Below are 22,276 nucleotides of genomic sequence, written 5' to 3'. Positions count from 1 at the left end.
TGGGTGTCAGTGGAAGGGGTGGGGAGGGGCTGGGGGGTCCGGGCAGGCATGATATGCTGCTGTAGGGCTGGCACGGAGTGAGGGCGGCTGCCTGGGCATGGGCCAGCCCCGTGGGGCAACTTGCACAGCCTGCCCACCTCCTCAGCTGGCATGGGGGGTCTAGTTCCCAAGGGAGCAGCTGTGAGAGCTGGGGGATGGGGCAAGCGCCTGGGGTGCCCCCTGTTCTGGCAGAGAGCTGCAGATGCCCCATCCAGGCCAGTCCCATCCTGCCCCATCCCTTGTCACAGGCACCCCCAGCCCTGGTACCCACCGAGGAGCCCCCTCCTCTGTCAGTGTGGCACGTGGGTCCCTGAGGGCTGAGCCCCAGGGGCAATGATAGAACAAGGGGATCCCCACGGTCTGAGCCACCACCCCATGACACCGTGTCCCCGCAGAAGGTGGCCCTGAGACACAGCATCATCCACACCGCTGACCCCAAGGCTGCACCTATTGTTCTGCATCCAAAGGGCCCCAGCCCCAAAATGCAGCACCCATACTCCATGACCCCCGCCACGTCTGTCCCGTCGCACGCCGTGGCCGGTGCCCGCCTGTCCCTTCACACACCGTGTCCTGCCCCACTCCTGTCCCTTCACACGCCGTGTCCCTCCTCAATTCCCGTCCCCATGTCCCCCCCGCGCCGTTTCCCGCCATTGCCACGCGGGGGCCCGCGCTCCGGCGGGCACGAGGCCCCGCCCCCTCGGGCCCGCCCCGCCCGCGCCCCGCCCTACTGGCCCCGCCCCCGGCCCCGCCCCCGCGGGCGCGCGCAGGGGCGGGGCCTGTCGGGGCGGGCCGGGCCGGCAGAGCCGCGGGCGCGCGCAGCAGCCGCCGCCGCCGCCGCCATGGGCTGCACCGTGAGCGCCGAGGACAAGGCGGCCGCCGAGCGCTCCCGCATGATCGACAAGAACCTGCGGGAGGACGGCGAGAAGGCGGCGCGGGAGGTGAAGCTGCTGCTGCTCGGTGAGACACCCCCCCACCCCGGGGCCCGCCCCCCCGGAACCCCCCACCTCCCCACTTGGCTTCCCCGCCCGGCCCGGCCCGGCCCGGTCCTGCTGGAACCGAGCGGATCCGCCGCCTCCGCCCCGCGTTGCCCCGGAGCGACCCTGGGTACCAGCGCCGGGGGTGCCCGCCCCGCCCCGCCCCGGGGATCCCCCATGAGTGGGATGCTGGCCCCAGCCCAGGATGCGGGGTCCCCGCTCAGTGGGCTGTCGGCTTCCTCTCGGGCCCCGGGGATCCCCCAGGGAGCGGGGGGCCTGCCCCGCCCCAGGCTTCCGGGTCACCGCCCCCCCCGAGTGGGGTGCTGGCCCCGCAGCAGGCCTTGGGGATCCCCCCAGGAGTGCGGTGCTGACCCCACAGCAGACCCTGGGGATCCCCTCTGCGGTGGGATGCCTTCCCCACCCCTGTGTAAACAAGATGCCAGCCCCACTTCAGACTTTGGGGATCTCCCTGGGAGTGGAGTGCTTGCCATACAACAAGCCTTGGGTGTCCCTTGGGAGTGGGTGCCACCCCACCCTGGGCTGGGGGGTTCCCCCCAGAAGTGACTGCCTCCCCACTACTGTACTGTTCCCCCAGCCCGGTCCAGCCTGGGCACAACCCTTCGGGACACAGGCAGGGGCATCCTCACCCTCCTGTTGGATGGACCTCCCCCAGCAAAGGCCCTGCAAGCCCAGGCACCCTGTCCTGCCTGCCCAGGACCCCCAGCTGCCCGGCTGTGCTGGGGAGTTCCTCTGTGGGCTCTTCTCACCCTGGCCTCGGGTTAGCTGTGGTGGAGGTAATGAGGTCAACAGGCACCCGTTGCCCTGTGCTTCCCCCCTCTGGGGCACTGGGAAAGGCCTGAGCCCCTCCATCACCTCCCCTTTCTGTGGGTAGCGGGAAGCTCAAGCCACTGCCCATGGTGGGCAGGACCCCCACAGCCCAGGGGCTCTCTGCCCCACGGACACTCGATTTTGGTGCTGATAACGGGCCGCTTGCATTCTTCAAAGCAGCCCAGCGATGCTCCCGTGGGCGTTCACAGCCCTGCCCTGTGCCTGCGGGCAAGGCAGCCGCTTCGTTATTTTAATTTATTATTTCTTCTAATGACTCCCAGTTGGGCTGTTTATTCCCTTTACAAAATTCCCAGGGAGAGCCCCGCTCCAGGTGTGAGGTGGGAGCGCGCGGGGCTCCCACGGCACTGTGGGGCTGTGGGATGGGCAGAGGGATCCCTGGCAGAAAACGTCTTTTGGGTTCATCGCCGTCGGCAGAGGAAGCTGCCGGCAGCAGGAAGTCACGCCGAAATCCGGCAGCCCTTTATTTGCTCAGCCCCTGCCTGCCTTGAGAAATACGTAATTAACACCTCGAAACGCTCCTTTGTCAGAACGCCTCGCGTGTTTTCGTTTTGTTTAATTCTGATTTTGTTTTTGCCTTGGCGTGAGCTGTGCTGGTAGCAGGACCTGTCGTGGGGGTTTTTGGTGGGGATCTGTGCTGTTGGGGGGGCTCACTGGTTAGGCACACTCTCCGCCCCACTTCTTTTTGGGTGGGGGGGAAGAGTGAGGGGAGTGAAACCCCCCGTGGGGTTTGCGGAATGGTGGGGAAACACGTGGTCCCCCTTTGCCGTGAGCTGCTCCCGTGCTGGCCTCGCTGCTGGCTTGGCTCCTCTCGGACCGCTGCCTGGTGGGGAGTAATGGGGATTGTAGCTGGCCAGGGGGTTTGGAACCTCCTATGGGAGGCTCCTGGGACTGTCTGGGATGGGGAGCATCAGTGGCACTGAGCGTCACCGAGGGGTGGTTAGGGGCTTGCCAGAGAGCAGGGATCATGGTCTGGGCTGACTGGCTGATGTCCTTTCCTGGGTCTCGGTCTGTCCTGAAGGGGAGGTGGGAGGAGGAGGAGGATGTCCACACTCCCTTCTGCTGGGGCCGGCATTTACGAGCGGCATTTCTGAACTCAGTTGGTTTCTAAAGCCAAAAATAGAGTTCAGTGGCTCTTTCTGTACATTTTCTAAGGCTTTTTTTCCCTTCCCCTTGAAGCTGTTGAGGTGTCAATAGCATCAGAGCCTTGGGTCATCAGTGCCCATTTCTGAGCCCGGCCACGGCTGGAAAATCCTTCCAAGCTGGTCAGGCAGTGCCTGGGGAGGTGTGGCCAGCACTGCCCTCCCACCCGGGGGGCTGCTGCTTGTAACATCCCCCACCTCTGCAAGAACCCCTTTGGTGGGACCACAGTGCCAGGGGGTACTCTCACTACCCTGCTGCTCACCCTTCCTATGGCTTATTTTTTTTCCCTATGGTCAGGGGAAGCTTTGAGGAGACCCAAGGCCTCACATGAGGCCAGGTGGGCGCTTTTTGGTCAGCCCCACAGCTCCTGGTTGCATTCAGCAAGGCAGAGCTCCACAGTCCTCCCTGGGGGCTGCAGCCCTCCTGCCTCCTTCAGGAAAAGGGAGGGGCAAAAGCTAAGGAGAAAAACAGCTTTACCCTTTGTGCCGCATCAACCTGCGGCGTGAGGAGGAGATGCCTCTTCCAAGTGTGGCATGTTTTTTGCTGGCAACCTGTGCTGTCCCACAGCCAAAGCTTGGAGCTGGGACACCGCTGCCGGCAGGACTTGGTGTGAGCAGAGGGTGACGGTCTCGGTGTGCGGCAGTGGCATCGCAACTGTAGGACCATGGAGGGCTTGGGGCTGACTGGTGCAGCTGCCTTGGCTCTGTGCCGTGCCCTGTGTGTGGTGAGCCTGCTTCTGCCTTTCCTGTGCTGTGGCAGTGAGCTGGAGAGGGATGGACACACTGTCAGTGCAGGACCCCTCGCAATGGAGTGTGGCTCCGCAGGCGTGGACGCAGCACCATTCCTGCCGTGGTACCTCTCGATGTCTGCAGGTTTTCCTCTGCTGGCAAACACATTGTGTACTGGAAAGTTTGTAGCTCCAGTGTCTGACAGGAAGACCCAGACAAAGCGATCCTCCCCAGATGAAGCAATTCCCCACAAACAAAGCAATGTCCCCCTCCCTGCCACTGGAAACCTGCAGTCTCCCAAGGTTTTGGTGCTGGGAGAGGCCAGGAGCCGCCACCGACAACTGAAAGCACCTGGAGCATCTGCCTTGTGCAGCAGCATTTCTAGCACCTCCTGGTGCCACTGTTGGCTCCTGGGCATCACCAGGACTCAAACCCCTGAAGCCACAACCTCCTTCTGGAGGCTGTGTTCTGACCATCCCACCTCCCTGCCTGTGGGATGCTCTGGGCGGGATGCAGGATTGGCAGCAGGCAAGCGATCACCGTGTTCAAACTCCCTTATCCCTTATCTTCAGAGCATTAGGAAAGCAAAAGAATTTCTCAGCTGCACTAGAGATGGGGAAGGTGCTGGTGGGTTGGTCATGTCGATCCCCAGAGGTTTGCAGTGCTGCAGGTGCAGACCCCAGGACGAGGACGCTGCCCTCTCACCCCCCTGGCGCGGTGGCACCGGAGGACGTCACGCAGGAGCTGCCTGTTCCAGCCGTGGCCAGGGCAAGGGCGGCCAGGGCAGGGCTCGGAAGCCACTTTGTTGGGTTTTTTTTTTTAGGCTTGCATAAAAATAGAGGAAGGGAGGGACCAGCTGTGACTTTCAGAGGCTGTGTGGCCCCGGCACTGCCCTGAGTTCCGTATGGTTTGTTGTGCTTCATCCTGTCTTGGGGAGTTGTTTCTGTCCTTCCTCCTGCCCCAGCCCTGGGTGATGGGCTGTGTTGCCTTCACTGTGACCACGGACCACGAGGTGTCATGGTGAACAGGGAAAAACTCAGTGCTGTTAGATCCAGAGAGGACCCCACATCCAACCCCCTGGAGCTGGTGTATGGACTTGGGATGGGTTGGGGTGGGATGGGAGGAAGGACCCTGGCACCCAAGCCCTGGGATGAGTCACTCTCATGCCCCCACTGGTGAAATCCCAGAGGCAGGCAGCTGCCCTCTGCTCCAAGATGAGCACTTATGCTTTGCCCGGGGGAAGCAGCAGGCTTATATGTATATATTTTACATATATTTTCACATACTCATTAGAAATATATTTTCTATTTTAAAATATATATAAATTGCATTTTGTGTATATATATGTATACACACATTGCTCTTTTGTATGGAGCAATATATACATTGATTTATATATATCAAAAAGTGTGTATATATATATTGCTTTGCCTATATATATATAGCTTTATGGAAGAGGATCTCCCATGGTCTGAGCCCACCCAGGGCTGTGGGTGCCAGTGAGTGCTGTGGGATCACGGTGTCCCCAAGCACTGTTTATAGCCAGGGCTGGCCTGGCCTTTCCGCAGCCACCGGGTTTCCTGCTCCAGGCCCGGAGCACAGGTTTCCGGGCTGGAGACTGGTTGAATCATCAGAGTGGGGGGAGCTGAGTAATCCTCCATCCCATTAGTGGAAAACTCAGGTGGGGGGATTTGGGTGCCAGCGGGTGAGCCCCCATCCCGTCAGGGCAGCATGGAGGGGATGGCATGGCTGGCACCCAGGCCTGGGGACACTCAGCGGAGGGGGAAAGGGACCGCTCTGGCTGTGACAGGGTCAGAAACTGAGCAGCAAAGTTCCAGGATTCCTGGAAAAAGCCCGGCACAAGGGTAGTTTTGTCCAGCTTGCGAACACCGGCGGGCCTTGTTGGCATTTTCCATGCTCCCCCTGGGAAACCATACCCAGCCCACCTCCTCCCTGTGTGCTCCGAGCATCCTTCCTGCTGCCAGTTTATTTCTATTTTATTTACTTTTGTTGGGTTTTTTTTCTGCATCTCCATCGGCTGCCTTGGACAGGGGGGTCTGTGCCTCCCTAGTGCCCCCCAGTTTTTTGAGGTCCTGCCTGGGGACGTGGCATCCACCAGCTGTTGATGCACAGGCTCCTTCTGGGAAGCAGCCAGCCCTGTGCTGGAATGGGACGGCCCTTGGGAAAAACGCCCTATGTCACCGTGGGGTTTTAAAAAAATGTGATTATTTTTACAGCAATTTTCCATCTATTTTGGGTAGGAAGGAAAATGTTGAGGGAATCTCTTTTTATTGTTAGTTTTTGAGTCTTTAGGGTAACTCTGCTTTTAAGACACCCCTTTGACAGTCCATTTGATGATGGGGACCCCACAGATGCTGGGGGGGGGTGGGCTCCGCAGCCATCCCTCTGTTCAGCCATCTGTCTGTCCTGCAGGGAAAGGAATTGGTGTGTTTGTCCAGAACTAAAACCTATCAGTAAATCCATGCTCAAATAATAGCTGCTGTTTGCCAGGCTGGGAAAACTTGCCGGGACAGTGTCTGGGGATGGGGCTTCAGCTGCTGGGGATGGAGATGGCTCTGGACCCACTGGTGGATTGAATTCCAGTTTTTCCCCTGTAATAAGGCAAATTTTCCAGCTGTGCATCGCTTCCATCCATGCCTGGATATTTGAAGGCATAGAACGTGATGGTGCCGTGTGGAAAAATGGAAAATCCGCTCTTGGTGATGCGGGATGAGGTGGATCCTGAAACCTGTGGCCAGCTCCTAAAATATAGGGATTACATATGTGCTGCCCAGAACTATGTGCGTATATTGCATTAAATATCTACTGCCCAGAAAGCGTCATAAATCGTGGGCTGCAAAATATATATGTTGGCTCAATAAACTTTTTGCCAGTCGATCAGCAGGGTGTTCTGGAGCTGGGCAGCTGCTTGCTTATTTTAAGTTTTGAAGATTATTTTTAACAAAAAAAGGAGGAAATGAGCTCTAGAGAGAGCTCTCCTCCTGTTTTGCCAGGCACTGCCCTGGGAACTGCCTGCTCCTGGCAGAGAGGCAGGGCTGGAGGGAGCACAGCTGTGGGGTCAGCCCATGGTGGTAGGGAGGGTCTCTCTGTCCCCCGTGATGCTGCCAGGGGGGGCTGGAGGAGGCAAAGCCCCTCTGACAGCGCCTCGTCCTGCCTGGGCTGGGCTTGAGAGTGGAAGCCGGCTGTTGGCTTCCGGCCCAGGAATTGTTTTGGGGCTGAATGGGCGGCAGCTGGGGTTTTCCGGGGATTGGAAACCCTTCCCCTCTGCCGCCCTCACCGGGGGGGGGGCCGGGGAGGGTTCCCCACACGGGAGGGAGGGTATTAATTACGACCCAAATTCCTGCTCAATGCAAGTGCACAGGCTCTTGTGCTAGGTGAGCTCCTGGTGGCAGGCAGAGGTGCTGACTTGAAACAGGGGGAAACAGCATGGCCACCTTCCTCACGGAGCAGGGAAGAAGCTGGGAGACGCTGGGGAAGTTTGCGAGGAAATGGTCAGCCTTGGTGATGGTCACCCTGTGACTGTCACTCCTGCAGGCAGGTGGTCCCAGGGGGATTGTTCCCTCCTGGCAGGGAACAAATGTCAGGATAAGGCAGAGCCGGAGAATGGGAAACAGCTGTCTGGCTGTCTGGCACCTCACCCCAGGGATACTGATAAGCAGGGTCCTTGCTTGCCACGTGCCTCAGTTTCCCTGTCCGTCAGGGAAGGGCAGGGTGAGTGCAGCTGGCTCCAGCTGCCTGACCCAGCGGTACACGGTGGTGTCAGAAACCAGAGGTATTTAATGGAAAAAATGAAGGGATATGCTGAGTCCTTCCCCCCTGCTCCCAGCTCCGGGCAGGAGTTGCCAGCACTGACCACGAGCGCTGGCTGGACTGCGCTGGGTGCCGCGTCAGCATCCTGAGGGCGCCAGAGGAGGATCGGTCGGCAGTGCTGGAGAGCCCCTGCAGTGCTGAATGGTGACCTCTGAGCTGAGCAGAGCCTCTCCCTCGACACATATGGCACGGGAACCATGGAGCAGGGTGCTCATGGCAATGAATACAGGATCTGCATAGCCTCAGTGTGGCCCCGGCATCAGGGTGCTCTGTACCCTGAGCAGTGCTGCCGTGGTGTCCCTGGGGGTACATGCCCATCACCTGGGTGGCATTCAGACCGGGGACATGTGCAGAAGGAGTTTACTCCCTGCACCATGTCCCAGCTGGCATGATGGGCCCTGTTATTGCCAGTTAATTTTAGCATAATCTCCTTTTTTTTTTTCTAATTTTTTTTTTAACCTCCTTGTAATCTCTCTGCCCCCTCTGCGGCTGTGCTGGCGCAGCCCTTGGGGCCCCCCGTAAGGGCAGCTCCGTGGCCGAGGGCAGTGTTGGGGAGACAGGAATGGACTGAAAATGGACAGGAAGAGGACACAGGAATGGACTTGGCTTGGGGAGATCCCCTGGGACCTGCACCCAGAGGCAAGGACCACACTGGTCCTCAGCCAAAGAGGCTGGTGAGGGTCTCGGGGCGAGACAAGACAGGCACTCATCCATCTCATGGGGACAAGGGACATGCACCGCCCCTTTCAGCTTCCCCTTTCAGCTTCCCCTTTCTTGCAGCCGGGGTGTCTTTGCTCCTTCCCTGCTTACAGCCTGGGGAGAGAGGGCTGGGCCAGGCTGCACATTGCCTGCATAGGGATGACATCCCTAAGGGGGACAGGGTGGAGGAGGGGGAACCTTGGGCACCCTGGCTGTCCCTCTGAACTTCTGGAACCCTGCGTTTGGATGCTGAAAAACAGAATGACCCCAAAAGCCATCGACTTTCCCTGCTGGCAGCTGCCTCTGCAGTGAGCTGGGACACAGGACCCGGCAGGTTGGGAAGTGTGTGCTATTTAAGAACCAACTCGGGGGCGGCTGGTCCCGCTGGGATCGCTCAAGCTGGCTGGTGGAGGTGGCAGCTTCTTCCTGAGTTTCCTGCCCGTACCTGGTGACATGAGCACCCCTGCATCCTGGCCTCTGCCAGCTCCAGCCGTGGGCATGCAGTGAGCATACCCCAAAGCTGGAGTATCCAGTTGGCTGTGGTGTGCTGGGATCATGGGGAAATGTTAGTGTGCTGATGCCATTTTCCTGGCCCAGAGCAGGTGTCATTTCTCCCCTCAGGAACTATTGCAAGGTCCCCCACAGGCTCCCCTTTTCCTCCCTCTTTCTTGGTCCTGATATTCCCGGTGCCCATCCAAACATCCGCTCTCACCAATGCTGGGAGCTCTTCTCCAATGGCTGAAGCACCTGCTGTGTTCCCTCTCTGGGCTGAAGGGGTGTCCCAGTCGGGTGAGGGTCCCTGGCTTTGAGCAGGACCTCATCTTCCCTTCTCATTTCTCCGCAGGTGCCGGCGAGTCTGGGAAGAGCACCATTGTCAAACAGATGAAGTGAGTGGTCCCTGCACTGTCACTGTGGCCAACACCACTCAGACCTCATACCTTTCCCCTCGATTGGGGAAGGCTCCCCATCGGTGTTGCCACAGAGCATGGGTGGGGAGCAGCACCCTGGGGTGCCCCCCAAAGGGCTGACCTTGTCTGTGTCTCTCCCCTGCCCCAGGATCATCCACGAGGATGGCTACTCAGAGGAGGAGTGCCGGCAGTACAAAGCTGTGGTCTACAGCAACACCATCCAGTCCATCATGGCCATCATCAAGGCCATGGGGAACCTGCAGATTGACTTTGGAGACTCCTCCAGAGCGGTGGGTGCCCTCCTGCTCTCACCACGCCTGGCAGGGATGGGGGTTCTCAGGGGCTAAAGCAGACGTGCCCAAAGCTGGACCAGGATTAAGAGTGGCCCTGCCCAAGCCCTGCTGTTCCCTGGATGGCTGTGTCCTCCTGTCTCTGGCACTGAAGATGGGAGGACCCAAAGCATAACCCATGGGTGGCTGCACTGGCACAGCCCCTGATGGGTGCAGGGGTGGGGGTCCTGCTGTTTCCATTGGGTCTCATCCCCATCCACCACAGGAGCTTCCACCGTGCTGTCTGTGTGGGATCCGTTGGGCTCCAGTCAGGTCCTCTGGAGCAGAGTCAACTTTGCTGATCCGGTGCCGGTGCTCAAGCTCTGTTTTTTCCCTGCAGGATGATGCTCGGCAGCTGTTTGCACTCTCCTGCACCGCTGAGGAGCAGGGCATCATGCCGGAGGACTTGGCCAATGTCATCCGGAGGCTGTGGGCTGACAACGGGGTCCAGGCCTGTTTCAACCGCTCCAGAGAGTACCAGCTGAATGACTCTGCTGCCTAGTGAGTACCCCTGCTCCTCTGCCCCAGCTTGGCTGATCTGGGCCCTGTGGACCGCAGCGCTTTTATTGAGCAGCAGAAAATCCCTCTGGGGGCCTCTATTCTCCATTGCCAGGCTTGGGGCTGGTGCTGCCACTTCCCACACGATGCTGGGGCTGAGCCGGAGCAGAACTGGGAAGGCGGATGTTTCGAAAGCTGTTTCCTCCTCTAGTGGGGTGCTGTGTCCCCTGGGAGGGGGGGCACCGGGGCATCTCCCTCCTTCCACTGCTCGGTGCCCACTGCCCTTCCCCGGGGGATGCTCCTCGGTGGCTCCCCCATATGAACACAGCTGGGATCCTGCCCACCCTCCTCACCCTTCATGGGCCATGAAGGCAAGAAAAAACCCCAAGGAAAGCACTGGGGACACTTAGGTCTGAAGAGGATGAGTAGAACGTTCAAGAGGCTTTTCTTTTTCTTTTTAACTGATTTTATATGGAAAGACGGCTTTAAACTGGCACATTATCCAGCAAACCAGTGTTTAGGTAGATAAATTGATGCATCTGGTTGGGTTTATCCTTGAAGAGATTAATAAATAAGTTAATCTGCCTAATGTACCGTTGCTGGAGAGGGCAACACAGATGAATCTGCATTTAGCTTGCACAGTGCCCTCGTGGTAAAGTGTGGCAGGGAAGCTCACGGTGTGCCAGGAACACCCCGCCAAGCCTGGCTCCACCAGCATGCTTGGGACTCACTGCCAGCCCAGGGCTGTCCAACCCCCAGCTGTCCCCTCCTGCGTGGCACTGCTGGGTCCCCCTTCTGTACTGAGGTCGTTTTGGGGAAGAGGTTGCAGGAAAGCTCCTGGCAAGTGCCAACCCTGGAGAAGCTCCTGGCAGCGCTTTCCCCCAACACCCATGGGTTTCACTTCCTCCTGACCGGCACACACCCGCCCTCCCTGGCTCCTGTCTGCTCAGCCCCATCACTGAGGCATTTCCCCAGCAGTGAGTGCAGGTTTGGGGACAGGGGACACCCGGCAGGTACCTGGCAGCTCACACACAAAGTTGGAGCAACTGTATTTGCACAGTGTCTACGAATTGTGTATTGCTGTTAGAGCTGTTATGGAGCATGGTGGGGGCTGGACAACCATTAATTAGGAGTGCCCTCAAGCTGTTGCTCCAGCCCATTTCCAGCTCTGTAGAGATGCTAGTGTGGTGGTTGATGCCCTGCCCATCCCGTGGGAATGATGCTGTGCTCACTGTGCTGCTGGCAGAGAGCAGCCCGGGGATAAGGAGCCCTGTGCTGTGCCTGGCACGCAGCCCACCTGTGCCCCAGCCCTCTGCAGCAGCTGCAGCCTCCTCCTCCACAGTGCCTTAGGATTCCAGGAGCTTGGGGTGCCAGGGTGGTGCTCACCAGCACCCTGGGCTTGGCGCAAGGTCCGAGAGCCGCTGGCGCAGCGCAGGGCCCTGCCGCGGTGTTTCCTGTTTTTTTGTCAGCCGGAGGCTGTCTGTGTTTCCGGCTGTTTTTGAGCTGCTCTGCAGCGACGATGTGCTGGCCCCCCGCCCTCACACACACGGCAGGGTCCTGGTGCACCTCCAGCCCGGCCTTGCCCCGGCACGCTGCAGGGTTTCCCAGGAGCTGGCGAGCGGCCGTGCTGCCGCCAGAGCCAAGGATCCCTATGGCCTTGCGGGCTGTAATCTGGCTTTCACCAGATTATGACTCTGCAAATACCTTAATTAAGACAAGCCTAATTTGCTTAAAGGAGCCCGTTTGCAGTAACCCAATTAAAGCAATGTGAGCTGGAAAAATCAAAACCCGCCTTGATCCCCCCCGGCAGTTCTTGGTTGTCACGGTCACGGTGGGCTCTGCGCCTTGGGGACCGGGCCACCGCCGCTGCTGGGAGCCTGTGTGGGCAGCAGGGCAGGCGATGGCCGGGGATGGCCACAGTCCCCTGCTGTGCTGCTCCCTGTCTCTCCGGCCTGCCCGCCTCCCGCTTCCTCCCAGGACGCCGTCCCTTTGTGTTTTTGACTATAAATGGCACGGTGCCATCGATTGTTTCCGCCGGTGCTGCGGCTGGTTGCCATAGCGCTGAATATTTTCCCCTTGCCATTTCCCCCCTGTGCAAACGGCCAGGGGAACAGGGTGAGCCCCTCTGCTCTGGCTGCACCCTCTGCCTGGCTCCCAGCACCAGCACACTGCCCCCCAGTCCCTCGGTCCTGTGTGTCCCGTGCCACTCCTGGTGTCCTGCCCTGCCTGTGTCTGGCAGGGACACGGGGTGACCCCGGGGTGCAGATGGGGCCCCCACTGTGCTGCCCAACTCGGCACTGCCCACCCTGAATTGACGACGCTGGGAGATGGCCAGAGGATGTCTGGAACGGTGTGGGGATGTCCCATGGGATTTAGTGGGTTGTGCCCCATGGTCCAGCTTCCACAGCACCTTTCCTCTTACTCCCCAGCTACCTGAACGACCTGGAGAGGATAGCTCGTGCCGATTACATCCCCACCCAGCAGGATGTGCTGCGCACCAGGGTGAAGACCACTGGCATCGTAGAGACCCACTTCACCTTCAAGGACCTGCACTTCAAGTATGTCCGACCCTTTCCCTTTTGCCTTTCCCATGGCAAAAAAACCCCCCTTCCTCCCCATGCTGGGATGGATCCTGGTTGCACGCTGCATACACCGAGTTCCCCTGCCCCGGGTTTGCTCATGGTGGGAACTGCTGCCTCAGAGAGAGCGGAAACCGCTGAAAGAGCTGGAACAGCCTCAAAAACGCGTCGCAGGGCTCAGCCCAGGGGCGGATCCAGGCTCTGGCACGGAGGGGAAGGGGGAAGGCATCCATCCTCCGGGTGCGCTGACGCTGCTTCCGTTGTGGGAAGGGCACTGGGGAGGAGCTGGGGTCTTGGGGTCAGGCACTGGCACTGCTGCCTGCTGGCACCCCGTGGTTGCTTTCCACTGAAACCCACGGGAAATAGTCAGGGCTCCAGTTTCTGAGGCAAAAAGCTGGCATTGCGCACGTCCCAGGGGATTTAGTCCCATGGCAACAGAGCTGATGTCAGAAGGATCTGCTGGGGTCCTCTCTGAATGCAGGAGGCTCTCAGGGACCCCTGTGCCACCCTGGTGGGATGGAGATGCTTGGTCACACATCACCAGGGCAGTGCTTTGGAGGTGGCAGTGGTGGGGGTCTTGGGGGGGGCGGGATGCAGCAAGTCCCAGTGGGAAAGCCTTCCTGCCAGCCCCGGTGAACGTGGCCATGGTGCTGCTGCTATGCTTTTCCCTGTGGAGGCAGGGCATCCTCTGCTGCCCGTGGCAGGAGAGGCACACAGTGCACTGGGGTCATCCTTGAGCCTTTGTGCTCCTGCAGTCCTGCTGAGCCTGCAGCCACTTGGCTTCCCTTGGTCCAAGGTCTCTGGCAAAGCCCAGCAGTGCCCATTCTGGAACAGGTCCCTGGGAAGCATCACACTGACACCTCCTGGGAGAGGTGGCCTGATCCTGCCCTGGCTCACATCAGGAATCCTCTCCAGTTGGGAAAAGAGCCTGGACACTGCCCTGTCCCTGAGATAGGCAGCAGGTGCCAGGGCAGATCTTCGGCACTGGCAAAACCCTTGGGCAGAGGCACTGTGCTGTGCCCATGCCTGTGCTGCTCCTGCTCTGGGCAGCTGGGGACACTGAGTCAGGGTATGGGGCAAGGGCTGTGGGGCCAGGAGCTGCTGCCCATCCCCACATCACCTCTCTGTTGCAGGATGTTTGACGTGGGTGGCCAGCGCTCGGAGCGGAAGAAGTGGATCCACTGCTTCGAGGGGGTGACTGCTATCATTTTCTGCGTGGCCCTGAGCGCCTATGACCTGGTCCTGGCTGAAGATGAGGAGATGGTGAGTCACAGAGATGGAACCAACACTGTGAGCCATTCCCTCCTTGGGGGACTGGGGGAGCACCCCCTCCTCTGCGGGCTGCCAGTGTGGTCCAAGCCTTTCAGGCCCATTGGCATCCCCTGCCTGGGCAGGCAGGAACATGGGAGGTGGCAGGGTGGGGAGCAGTGGGGTAGGTGCTGCTTGAGGTTCCCTGTCCAGCTCACAGTGCCATCTCCCCTACCAGAACCGGATGCATGAGAGCATGAAGCTGTTTGACAGCATCTGCAATAACAAGTGGTTCACAGACACGTCCATCATCCTTTTCCTCAACAAGAAGGACCTCTTTGAGGAGAAGATTGTGCACAGCTCCCTCACCATCTGCTTCCCTGAGTACACAGGTACCACTGGGACCTGCAGTACCCCCCTGTTCTCTTCGCAGGGGTATTGGGCCAAGTAGTAGGAGGTGTTGGGGATGGAGATGGCTCTCCTGTTGAGGAGCAGTGTGTTGGGGCAGCAAGTGGGGTGTGGTGGTGTTTGGAGTGTCCCAGGGGATGGGGGAAGATGTGGGAGGACACAACACGAGGGGCAGCAGCCCTAGGGCATTAGCTGAGGCTCACTCTGCCTTTGGAGCATCAGTTTGGCATTGGGGCAGTGGCTGTGGCAGCATGGGGAGCCAAGGCAGGCCCAAAACTTTGGTGCCAGTGGCAGTGGGTGCCGATGGCCATGGGCGACTGTGGGGCAGCCCAGTGTCTCCTCCTCCCCAGGGGCCAACAAGTATGATGAGGCAGCCAGCTACATCCAGAGCAAGTTTGAGGACCTGAACAAGCGGAAGGACACCAAGGAGATCTACACCCACTTCACCTGCGCCACCGACACCAAGAACGTGCAGTTTGTCTTTGACGCCGTCACCGACGTCATCATCAAAAACAACCTGAAGGACTGTGGGCTCTTCTGAGTGTGGCGCTGCCCAGGTGGGTGATGATCCCAGTGGTGCCCCCCCCCCCCAAAATGGGGTGGTCACGAAGCATCCTCTGGGGATGGGATGGGCACTGCCTGCCACCCGCAGGCTGCCCCCTGTCCCCAGACCCTCCCCTGCTCACCTCTACTCTCTCCTAGGACCCCCAAAGGAAGGACCACGCCACCCCCCCACTCCTGCTTCTCTTTGGATTCATCCCTCCGTCCCCACCCCATAAAGAGACTTTTTGGGTGCCAGCACGGTGGCAGGGCTCATGTCCCTCCTGCCACCCGTGCTTGCCCCCTACCATTGTCCTCCTCCTCCTCCTCGCCGGCGTCGCCCTTCCCAGGGAAGACAAGGTTTTAATCTTGGTTTGTAACCCCTGAACCGCTCCAGCCCCCACTTCATTCACTCCGAGCCCTGGTGCTCTTCTCACTGTTTACATTGCAAGTGTTGCTGGCATGGGGGGCACAGGGTCCCCTCGGGGATGCCCACCTGGCCACAAACACGACCGATGACATTCCTTTTAGTAAACCAGAAAAGAAAGAAGAAGAAAAAAAAAAAAAAGGAAAAGAAAAAACAACCCAAACCCAAAACCATGCAAAAAAAACCACACCACACCGGTTGGGGCCAGGTTGCTTTTTAAAGAAACCTTTTTACCAAACTATTTAAAAGCATCAAGTGCTACGTGGTGGCGGCGTCCTCCGTGGCCAGCCCACCCCCCAACCGTGTGCCTTGGGGGGGAGGGTCTGCACCCCACCCCGCCTCACTGCCCCCATCCCAACGGGCAGCCCGGGCAGGAGGGTGGGCAGGGGGTGCTGCCCGCTGCCTCTATTCCCCCCCCCTCTTTCTAAGCCTAGTTTTTAGGTCTAGCTGTTGCGTTGGGCGAGGAGAGCCCGCTGTACAGAGCGGCCCCGCTGTCCCCCCCAGCCCAAGGGGGACCCTTCAGCCGGTGCCTGCGGCCTCGCTTTTCCCACAGGATGTTTTTCCGAATTGTTCACACGGTTTGAAATAATAAAATGTAGAAAGGAAAAAAAAAAAAAGAAAAAGACGTACTGAAACTGCCTTTGTGACACAGGGGTGGGCAGAGGGGCTTCATCTCTGTGGGTGGGGTGGGGGGGGGCCCTGGCATGGGAGAGGGACACGAGGTGGGCTGGTATCCCACCAGGATCAGCAGAAGCCCCTGGGTATATGGGAGGTGGGAGCAGGGGTAGAGCTGGGATGCTGCTTCAGGGCTGAGCCCCACCCTGAGGGGGCTGCAGGGTGGGGACGGACACATGACCACCCCTTACTCTGCAGCTAGAGGATGGTGGCAACCAGGAGGCCCTGGTATCACACAGTCCTTGGGGACACTCAGTGCCCTGGAGAACCCAGTGACCTGTAGCCCAGAGGGAGATGTAGCACCCTTTGCACCCAGCAGCCTGCAAGGACCCGCAGATCCAGGGAGCACCCATGGGCACCCCACACCCAAGGGGGTCCCAGCTCCAAGGGGTTCCTGGAGACTTCCAGCATCCCCCAGCTCTGCGGTGCACTCATGGACCCCAGAAACACCCAAGGGACCCCCCCAGCAACCCCCAGCTCCAAAGGATATCTAGGACACCCCAGCACTCAAGGGAACCCCTAGCACCCCTCAGCTGCAAAGGGGTACCAGGGATTCCCAGCACCAAGGGGCACCTGAAGTCCCCCAGTCTCCCCAGTGCCAAGGGCCATCTGGAGACCCCCTCAGCTCCAAAGAGAACCCAGGAACCCACAGCACCCAAGAGTCTCCAGCACCGTGTAGCACCCAGGATCACCCAGGGACCCCCAGTGGCACTGGGTGCCCCACAGTGCTGGCTGGTGGGGGGACTGGTGGGAAGGGGGAGTGAGTTTGTGGCCCCAGCCCAAGAGTGTCTCTGGGGTCACATCCTGAGGCAAATAGAGATGATTGTGGAGGTGGGGTGGGGGTAGCAACAGTGCTGGGTCTCAGAGGAGGGGGAGACTGGACTGGGGACGGGGCACTGGTCTGGGGCTCAGAAGAGCCCGCAGTCCTTGAGGTTCTCCTTGATGATGATGTCAGTGACGGCGTCGAAGACAAACTTGACGTTCTCGGTATCTGTGGCACAGGTCATGTGGGAGTAGATCTCCTTCACATCCCGTCGCATGTTCAGCTCCAGGAACTGCACCTTGATGTAGTTGCCCGCATCGTCGTATGTGTTGGGACCTGGTGGCATGGCAGTGAGTGGGGTCCCCTCCTGGGCTGGTGTCCCCCTAAGGGTGCTGGCTCAGCATCACCCAACACTCCCTCGGGTGGGCAAGGCTCGTGTGGCATCACTTACACGGGATACTGAGGACACCTGGTGGGGGACTGCGGCGGGGTGGTGGCACCCAGCCCTCCACCAGCACCACACCACCACCAGCTGCTGCTACACTCACCGTCATAGTCAGGGAAGCAGATGCTGAGATGGGCCTTCTTGATCTTCTCCAGGAAGACATCCTTCTTGTTGAGGAAGAGGACGATGGAGGTGGTGGCAAAGTAGCGGTGGTTGCAGATGCTGTTGAAGAGGTGCAGGCTCTCGTGCATGCGATTCTGTGGAGGGACACAGCCCCATGGTGACCCCCCATGTCATGATGGGGACACAGGAGAGGGCGTGTGATGTGGTAAGCCTTCCTCACCACTTCATCATCCTCCACCAGGACCATGTCGTAGGCGCTGAGGGCAGCGATGAAGATGATGCAGGTCACCCCCTCGAAGCAGTGGATCCACTTCTTCCGCTCTGAGCGCTGTCCGCCCACATCGAACATCCTGGGCAGGACAAGGAAGAGTCGGTGTCTCCCATCCCCCTGTCCACCCCTGGCACCAGCCTTCATTGGAAGCTTGGCCCCCACCTGAAGTTGAGGTCTTTGAAGGAGAACTGGGTCTCGATGATGCCGGTTGTCTTGACCCGGGAACGCAGCACGTCCTGCTCTGTGGGGACGTAGCCGGGGGTCACCAGGCGCTCCAGGTCTGACAGATAGCTGGCCGGGCACGTGGTGGGCATGAGACACAGGTTGGCACCCCCTGCCTGACCCCTCCCCCTGCCCACACCCCCCACCCCACATACTAGCCAGCAGAGTCATTGAGCTGGTACTCGGAGGCACGGTCAAAGCAGGCTTGGATGCCTGAGTCCTTCCAGAGCCGCCCGATGATTTCCGACATCTCCTTGGGCATGGTGCCCTCCTCGATGGTGTCTGAGAGGTGCAGCAGCTTGCGGGCATCATCCTACGAGGGAGAGGTGTTCAGTGGGGCCAGGGGGCTGCAAGGACCCTGTACCAGCATGGGATGCTCCTCACCTGGCGAGCTGTGTCACCGTACTGGATGCTGAGGGTGGTCATGGCCCTCACGATGGCCAGCATGGACTGGAGTGTGTTGCTGTAGATGATGGCAATGAACTCCAGGCATTCCTCCAGCGAGTAACCGTCCTGGTGGATGATCCTGGCCAGAGAGGGAGGCATGGGGCTGAGCTGGGTGCAATGGGGCTGAGCCACACACTAAGGGGTGAGCACACCCCATGGCTGTGGCATGGGGCAGAGCCAGCCGTGGTGGGACAGGGGCATCCCGTGGCTGTGTTGTGGGACAGGCACATGGCACTGTGGGGCATGGCTGAGTGACCCCTCCTTGGCACTTACTTCATTTGCTTGACAATGGTGCTCTTTCCCGACTCTCCTGCTCCTGAAGGGACAGAACACAGGTCATGGCAGTGCCCATGCCATGGGCACCCCAAACTGTGCCTCACACTGTCCCACTGGGACCCCTGGAGTCTGACACGGCTCGGGGCCCTGTTGGCTGTGCCAGGTCCATGGCTCAGGGTGTGCAGAGGGATTACAGCCTGGTGCCAGTGGCATTAAGACTGGGCTGAGCTGCTATGGCTAATGGGATCTGCAGCAGCTCAGCCGGGAATGCACTCAGGGACCCAAGGGAGGGGTTGGGGACATGGTGGCATGGCAACCCCGCCACCCACCACTCAATGCCCCAAGCCTGTTGGCAGGGCAGAGGGACATGTCCTGGGCCAGGCCATGATTGCAGCCATGGCCTCACCAAATACAAGGCATCCCAGTCCTCAGGCACCACCAGGAGGGACTGGGAAGGATCTGCAGTACAAGGGGGCTGCATGGGGATCCTTAGGAGGAGGGGGGGCTGATGGGATGGGGTTCTGTTAGGTGCTTCTGCTGAAGGCTCTTGGGATGGATTGGTTGGGGTTGGGGGGCCTGGGAGTGGGGGGATGTTGGGGTAGCTGGTTGGGTTTAGGGGTGTTGACAGGGAGAGGAAAACACTGTGTGGGGTTTTGTGGTTGGCTGGTTGCGTTTAGTGGTGCTGAGGGTGAGGGAAACGGGAGGTTGTTGGCAAGGGCTGGTTGGGTCTAGGGGTGCTGAGGGTGTGAGGGAAACATGAAGTAGGCTGTTGGGGTGTGCTTTTAAGGGTGCCAAGCAAGTCAGGGGACTGTTAGGGTGGGCTGGATGGGTTTAGGGTGCTTAGGAGCAGGGGCTGTTGTGTGGACTGTTGGACTGGTTGGGTTTAGCAGGCAGTCAGAGTAACTTTAGTTGGGTTATAGGGGAGGGGTTGGTTGGTTTTAGGTATGTCTGGGAGTGGGAGGTTGTTGGGGACACTCTTGGGCTGTGCTGGTCTGGTTTAGGGATGCTGGAGGCATCAGGGAAACATTGGATGGGCTGTTGAGATGGGGAGATTGGGTTTAGGGCTGCCTGGAAATGGGAGTGCTGTTGGAGTGGGCTGCTTGTTTTTAGGAGTGCTGGGGAAGTCAGGGGAATGTTAAGTGAGCTGTGAGGGTGGGTTGCTTGGCTTTAGGGGATCCATCTGGGGGTCAGGAGAACATTCAGTGGGCTAGTTGGGTTTGGGGGGGCTGTGGGATGTGCTGGTTGGGTTGAGGGGTGTTGGTAGGTGCTAGAGGAACATTGGGTGGGCTCTTAGGGTGGGATGCACAAAGGATAGGTATGTCCCCCAGGGCGTTGTCTCCCCCTTACCCAGCAGCAGAAGCTTGACAGTCCTGGCATCCTTCTCAGCATCTTCCTTGAGCTTCTTCTCCAGCTCCCGGGAATGCTTCTCCTCGGCACTGGCCCCGGCGCCCATCCTCAGCCCCGCGGCCCTGCGGCTCACCACCCGCTCCTTGGAGGTCAGCACCAGGATGAGCAACGAGCTCCAGCCCCCCGCCGCCTCCAGCGCTCTCTCCCTGTGCTCGTCGCTGCCGCCACTGCCCACCCGATGTGAGACAAGGACGGGGCCAAGGTCCCGGGGGGCCGCCTGCAGGGGGTTGTGCTCAGCACCCGGGGCTTAAGCCAGGCCCCCCCGATAAACCCCCTTCAATCTGCAGCAGGCTGAGCTCAGCAATCCTGTAGCTCCCGGTGTCAGCGCTTCTGCCGGGGGGGCAGACCAACCAGCCCCCTGTTTTGCTCCCACCCTGGGGCTGGGGCAGTGGTCTGGCCACCCTGGGGGATGTGGGACCCCCACCCAGATGCAGCTCTGCTGTGGACCCCAGGAGTTTGGAACTGGGGGAATGAGAGTGTGTGTCTGCTGGGGTCTAGTCACAGTGTGTGGAAATGTCCCCATTGTCCCCATCTCACCTGGTCATACCCCCGCTCTGGACGAGTGCCCAGAGCCCCTCCCCAGCAAGCCATCCCAGTGTCCCTTGTCATCTGTGCCCGGTGACTCCAGGGTTACTCTCCCTACTGATCGAATGGCAGCCCCAGTCACCCCACCCTGGGTCCCCAGGGCCCTTCCAGGACCCTCCACCAATGTGCCCATGACACTGGGTGCCCTCCTTAGCGTCCCCAACCACCCACCAGCACACTCCCAGTGCCACCAGGCCAACTCAGTATCAACTCCATAGTGTCCCCAGGCCCTCCAGCAACACTTACACAAGTGTCCTCAGGGATGCCCGTGTACCCTCCCCAGGATCTCCAAGGCCCTCTCCAGTAACACGTCCCAGTAATCCAAGAAGAAATCTCAGTGTCCCCAAACAATTCCAGTTCCCTGTGTGGTGACCACCCAAAAAAAGAACCCTGCCCAACGTCCACAGGCACCTCAGTACCACACCTATGATACCCCACAGTGAGCCCCCACAATGCCCTTAGGCTCTTCAGTGTCCTTTCCCAGTGCCCACCTCCTGTGTCCCCAGTGCCTCCCATTGCCATCGTGGCCACCACAGTAATATTGAGTGTCCCCAGAAACACCTCAGTAACTTCCCAGTGTCCCCTCACCTCCGGTGACCCCAGGTCCTGCCAGGATTCCCCCAGTGACCCCGGTACAGCCCAGTGCCCCTGTGTCCCCCAAGCTGTTCCCGGCGCTTCCCCGTTCCCAAAGCGGGGGGTTCCTGCAGTGCCGCACTCGGCTGCCAGAGGGCGGAAGCTCCCAGCGCAGCTCCCAGTGCAGCCCAGCGCCCCCAGTACGGCCCTGCACGCCCCTAGTACAGCCCAGCGCCCCCAGTACAACCCTGCACCACCCCCGGTACAGCCCTGCACCACCGCTAGTACAGCCCAGTGCCCCAGTACAGCCCTGCACCCAGTCACTGTGCCCAGTGCTGCCCCCAGCAGAGCCCCAGCCTGCTCCAGCACTCACACCAAGACTGCCCAGAGGAGCCCAGCACTGCCTCCATTGCCCCAGTACTGAACAGTGCCCTACTATGGCCCAGTATCACTCATTACAGCCCCCAGTGACCCCTATACAGCCCACTACCACTGCCCAAACAGTGCTCGCAGTACCACCAAGCACCAGCTCCCAGTGCCAAATCCTAATGCCCCAGTATTTCTCCTGGTGCTCCCATTACTGACTCTGAGTGTCCCTAGTGCTTCCAGTATCAGCTTCCAGTGTCCACGTTACTATCCCCAGTACAGCCCAGGACCCTCCAGCACTGACCCCAGTGGCTCCTGGCACAGCTCAGAGGAGCCTGGTACCACCCCAATTGCCTGTCCATACTGATCAAAGTGCTCCCAGTACAGTCCAGTGTCACCAACTACCACCCCCACAATCCTGCAAAGTCTCCATCCTGCCCCATGGCCCCATGACCATGAAATACCAGCTCCCATTACAAAACCCTAAGGCTCCAGTACTTTCCCCAGTGCTCCCAGTACTAACTCTGAGTGCTCCCAGTGCCTCAGCAAGACCCAGTACTGGTGCCAGCCAACAGCCCAGCCCAGTGTACCCCAACACCCAGAAGTACCACTCAGTACTGCCACCTCTCAGTGACCCCTGTGCTGCGCCCCTGGCACTCCCTCCAGCTCCCCTAGGGAGCTGCAGCCCAGCCCTCTGCACCCCAGCAGGGCTCAGGGGATTATGTGGCGGGGGCCAGGTCTGTCCCCAACAGAGCACATGGAGGCACCCATGTCTGTCCCAAAACCACTGTTTATTTGGGGGTGCCCCCAGCTGCAGCACAGGGCACTTGCTCAGCCCTGGCTGCCCCTGTGCTTCCCATGTACAACTATTTACAACTCCCCACACCCACTGGGATGCCCAAGGGGGGGGCTAATGGGCCAGGTGC

General features: G+C 59.7%; 2 protein-coding genes across 2 annotated transcripts; one reads left to right on the top strand and one right to left on the bottom strand.

Moving 5' to 3' along the window:
- The first annotated feature begins 818 nt into the window (after window positions 1-818).
- Window positions 819-15,799, top strand: GNAI2 (G protein subunit alpha i2). Its single transcript, XM_017819986.1, has 9 exons — window positions 819-996; window positions 9,105-9,147; window positions 9,317-9,458; window positions 9,838-9,998; window positions 12,425-12,553; window positions 13,708-13,837; window positions 14,061-14,214; window positions 14,581-14,787; window positions 14,933-15,799. The coding sequence occupies exons 1-8, from the start codon at window positions 879-881 to the stop codon at window positions 14,769-14,771; spliced, it is 1,068 nt and encodes a 355-aa protein (XP_017675475.1). The 5' UTR covers window positions 819-878; the 3' UTR covers window positions 14,772-14,787; window positions 14,933-15,799.
- Window positions 15,800-16,773: 974 nt separating this feature from the next.
- Window positions 16,774-19,986, bottom strand: GNAT1 (G protein subunit alpha transducin 1). The gene is made up of 8 exons (XM_017819854.1): window positions 19,767-19,986; window positions 18,417-18,459; window positions 18,081-18,222; window positions 17,852-18,009; window positions 17,637-17,765; window positions 17,424-17,553; window positions 17,184-17,337; window positions 16,774-16,971 (listed from the first exon to the last, which is right to left on the bottom strand). Exons 1-8 carry the CDS (start codon window positions 19,870-19,872, stop codon window positions 16,781-16,783), a joined length of 1,053 nt encoding a protein of 350 aa, XP_017675343.1. The 5' UTR covers window positions 19,873-19,986; the 3' UTR covers window positions 16,774-16,780.
- Between the last annotated feature and the right edge of the window lie 2,290 nt (window positions 19,987-22,276).

This window comes from Lepidothrix coronata, unplaced genomic scaffold (genome assembly GCF_001604755.1).
Source record: "Lepidothrix coronata isolate B3197 unplaced genomic scaffold, Lepidothrix_coronata-1.0 Scaffold78, whole genome shotgun sequence".
NCBI classification, from domain to species: domain Eukaryota; kingdom Metazoa; phylum Chordata; class Aves; order Passeriformes; family Pipridae; genus Lepidothrix; species Lepidothrix coronata.
The sequence above is the reverse complement of the archived record's forward strand: the minus strand, read 5'-3'. Positions and strand labels throughout refer to the sequence as shown.

Excerpts from the sequence above, each read along its gene's own strand:
- GNAI2 (XM_017819986.1), top strand. The coding sequence starts at position 879 with ATGGGCTGCACCGTGAGCGCCGAGGACAAGGCGGCCGCCGAGCGCTCC. Across the intron at positions 9,999-12,424 it reads CTGAATGACTCTGCTGCCTA|CTACCTGAACGACCTGGAGA; the intron begins GTGAGTACCCCT and ends CTTACTCCCCAG. Across the intron at positions 14,215-14,580 it reads CTGCTTCCCTGAGTACACAG|GGGCCAACAAGTATGATGAG; the intron begins GTACCACTGGGA and ends CCTCCTCCCCAG.
- GNAT1 (XM_017819854.1), bottom strand. The coding sequence starts at position 19,872 with ATGGGCGCCGGGGCCAGTGCCGAGGAGAAGCATTCCCGGGAGCTGGAG. Across the intron at positions 18,223-18,416 it reads ACCATTGTCAAGCAAATGAA|GATCATCCACCAGGACGGTT; the intron begins GTAAGTGCCAAG and ends CTCTCTGGCCAG. Across the intron at positions 17,766-17,851 it reads CTCAATGACTCTGCTGGCTA|CTATCTGTCAGACCTGGAGC; the intron begins GTATGTGGGGTG and ends GTGCCCGGCCAG.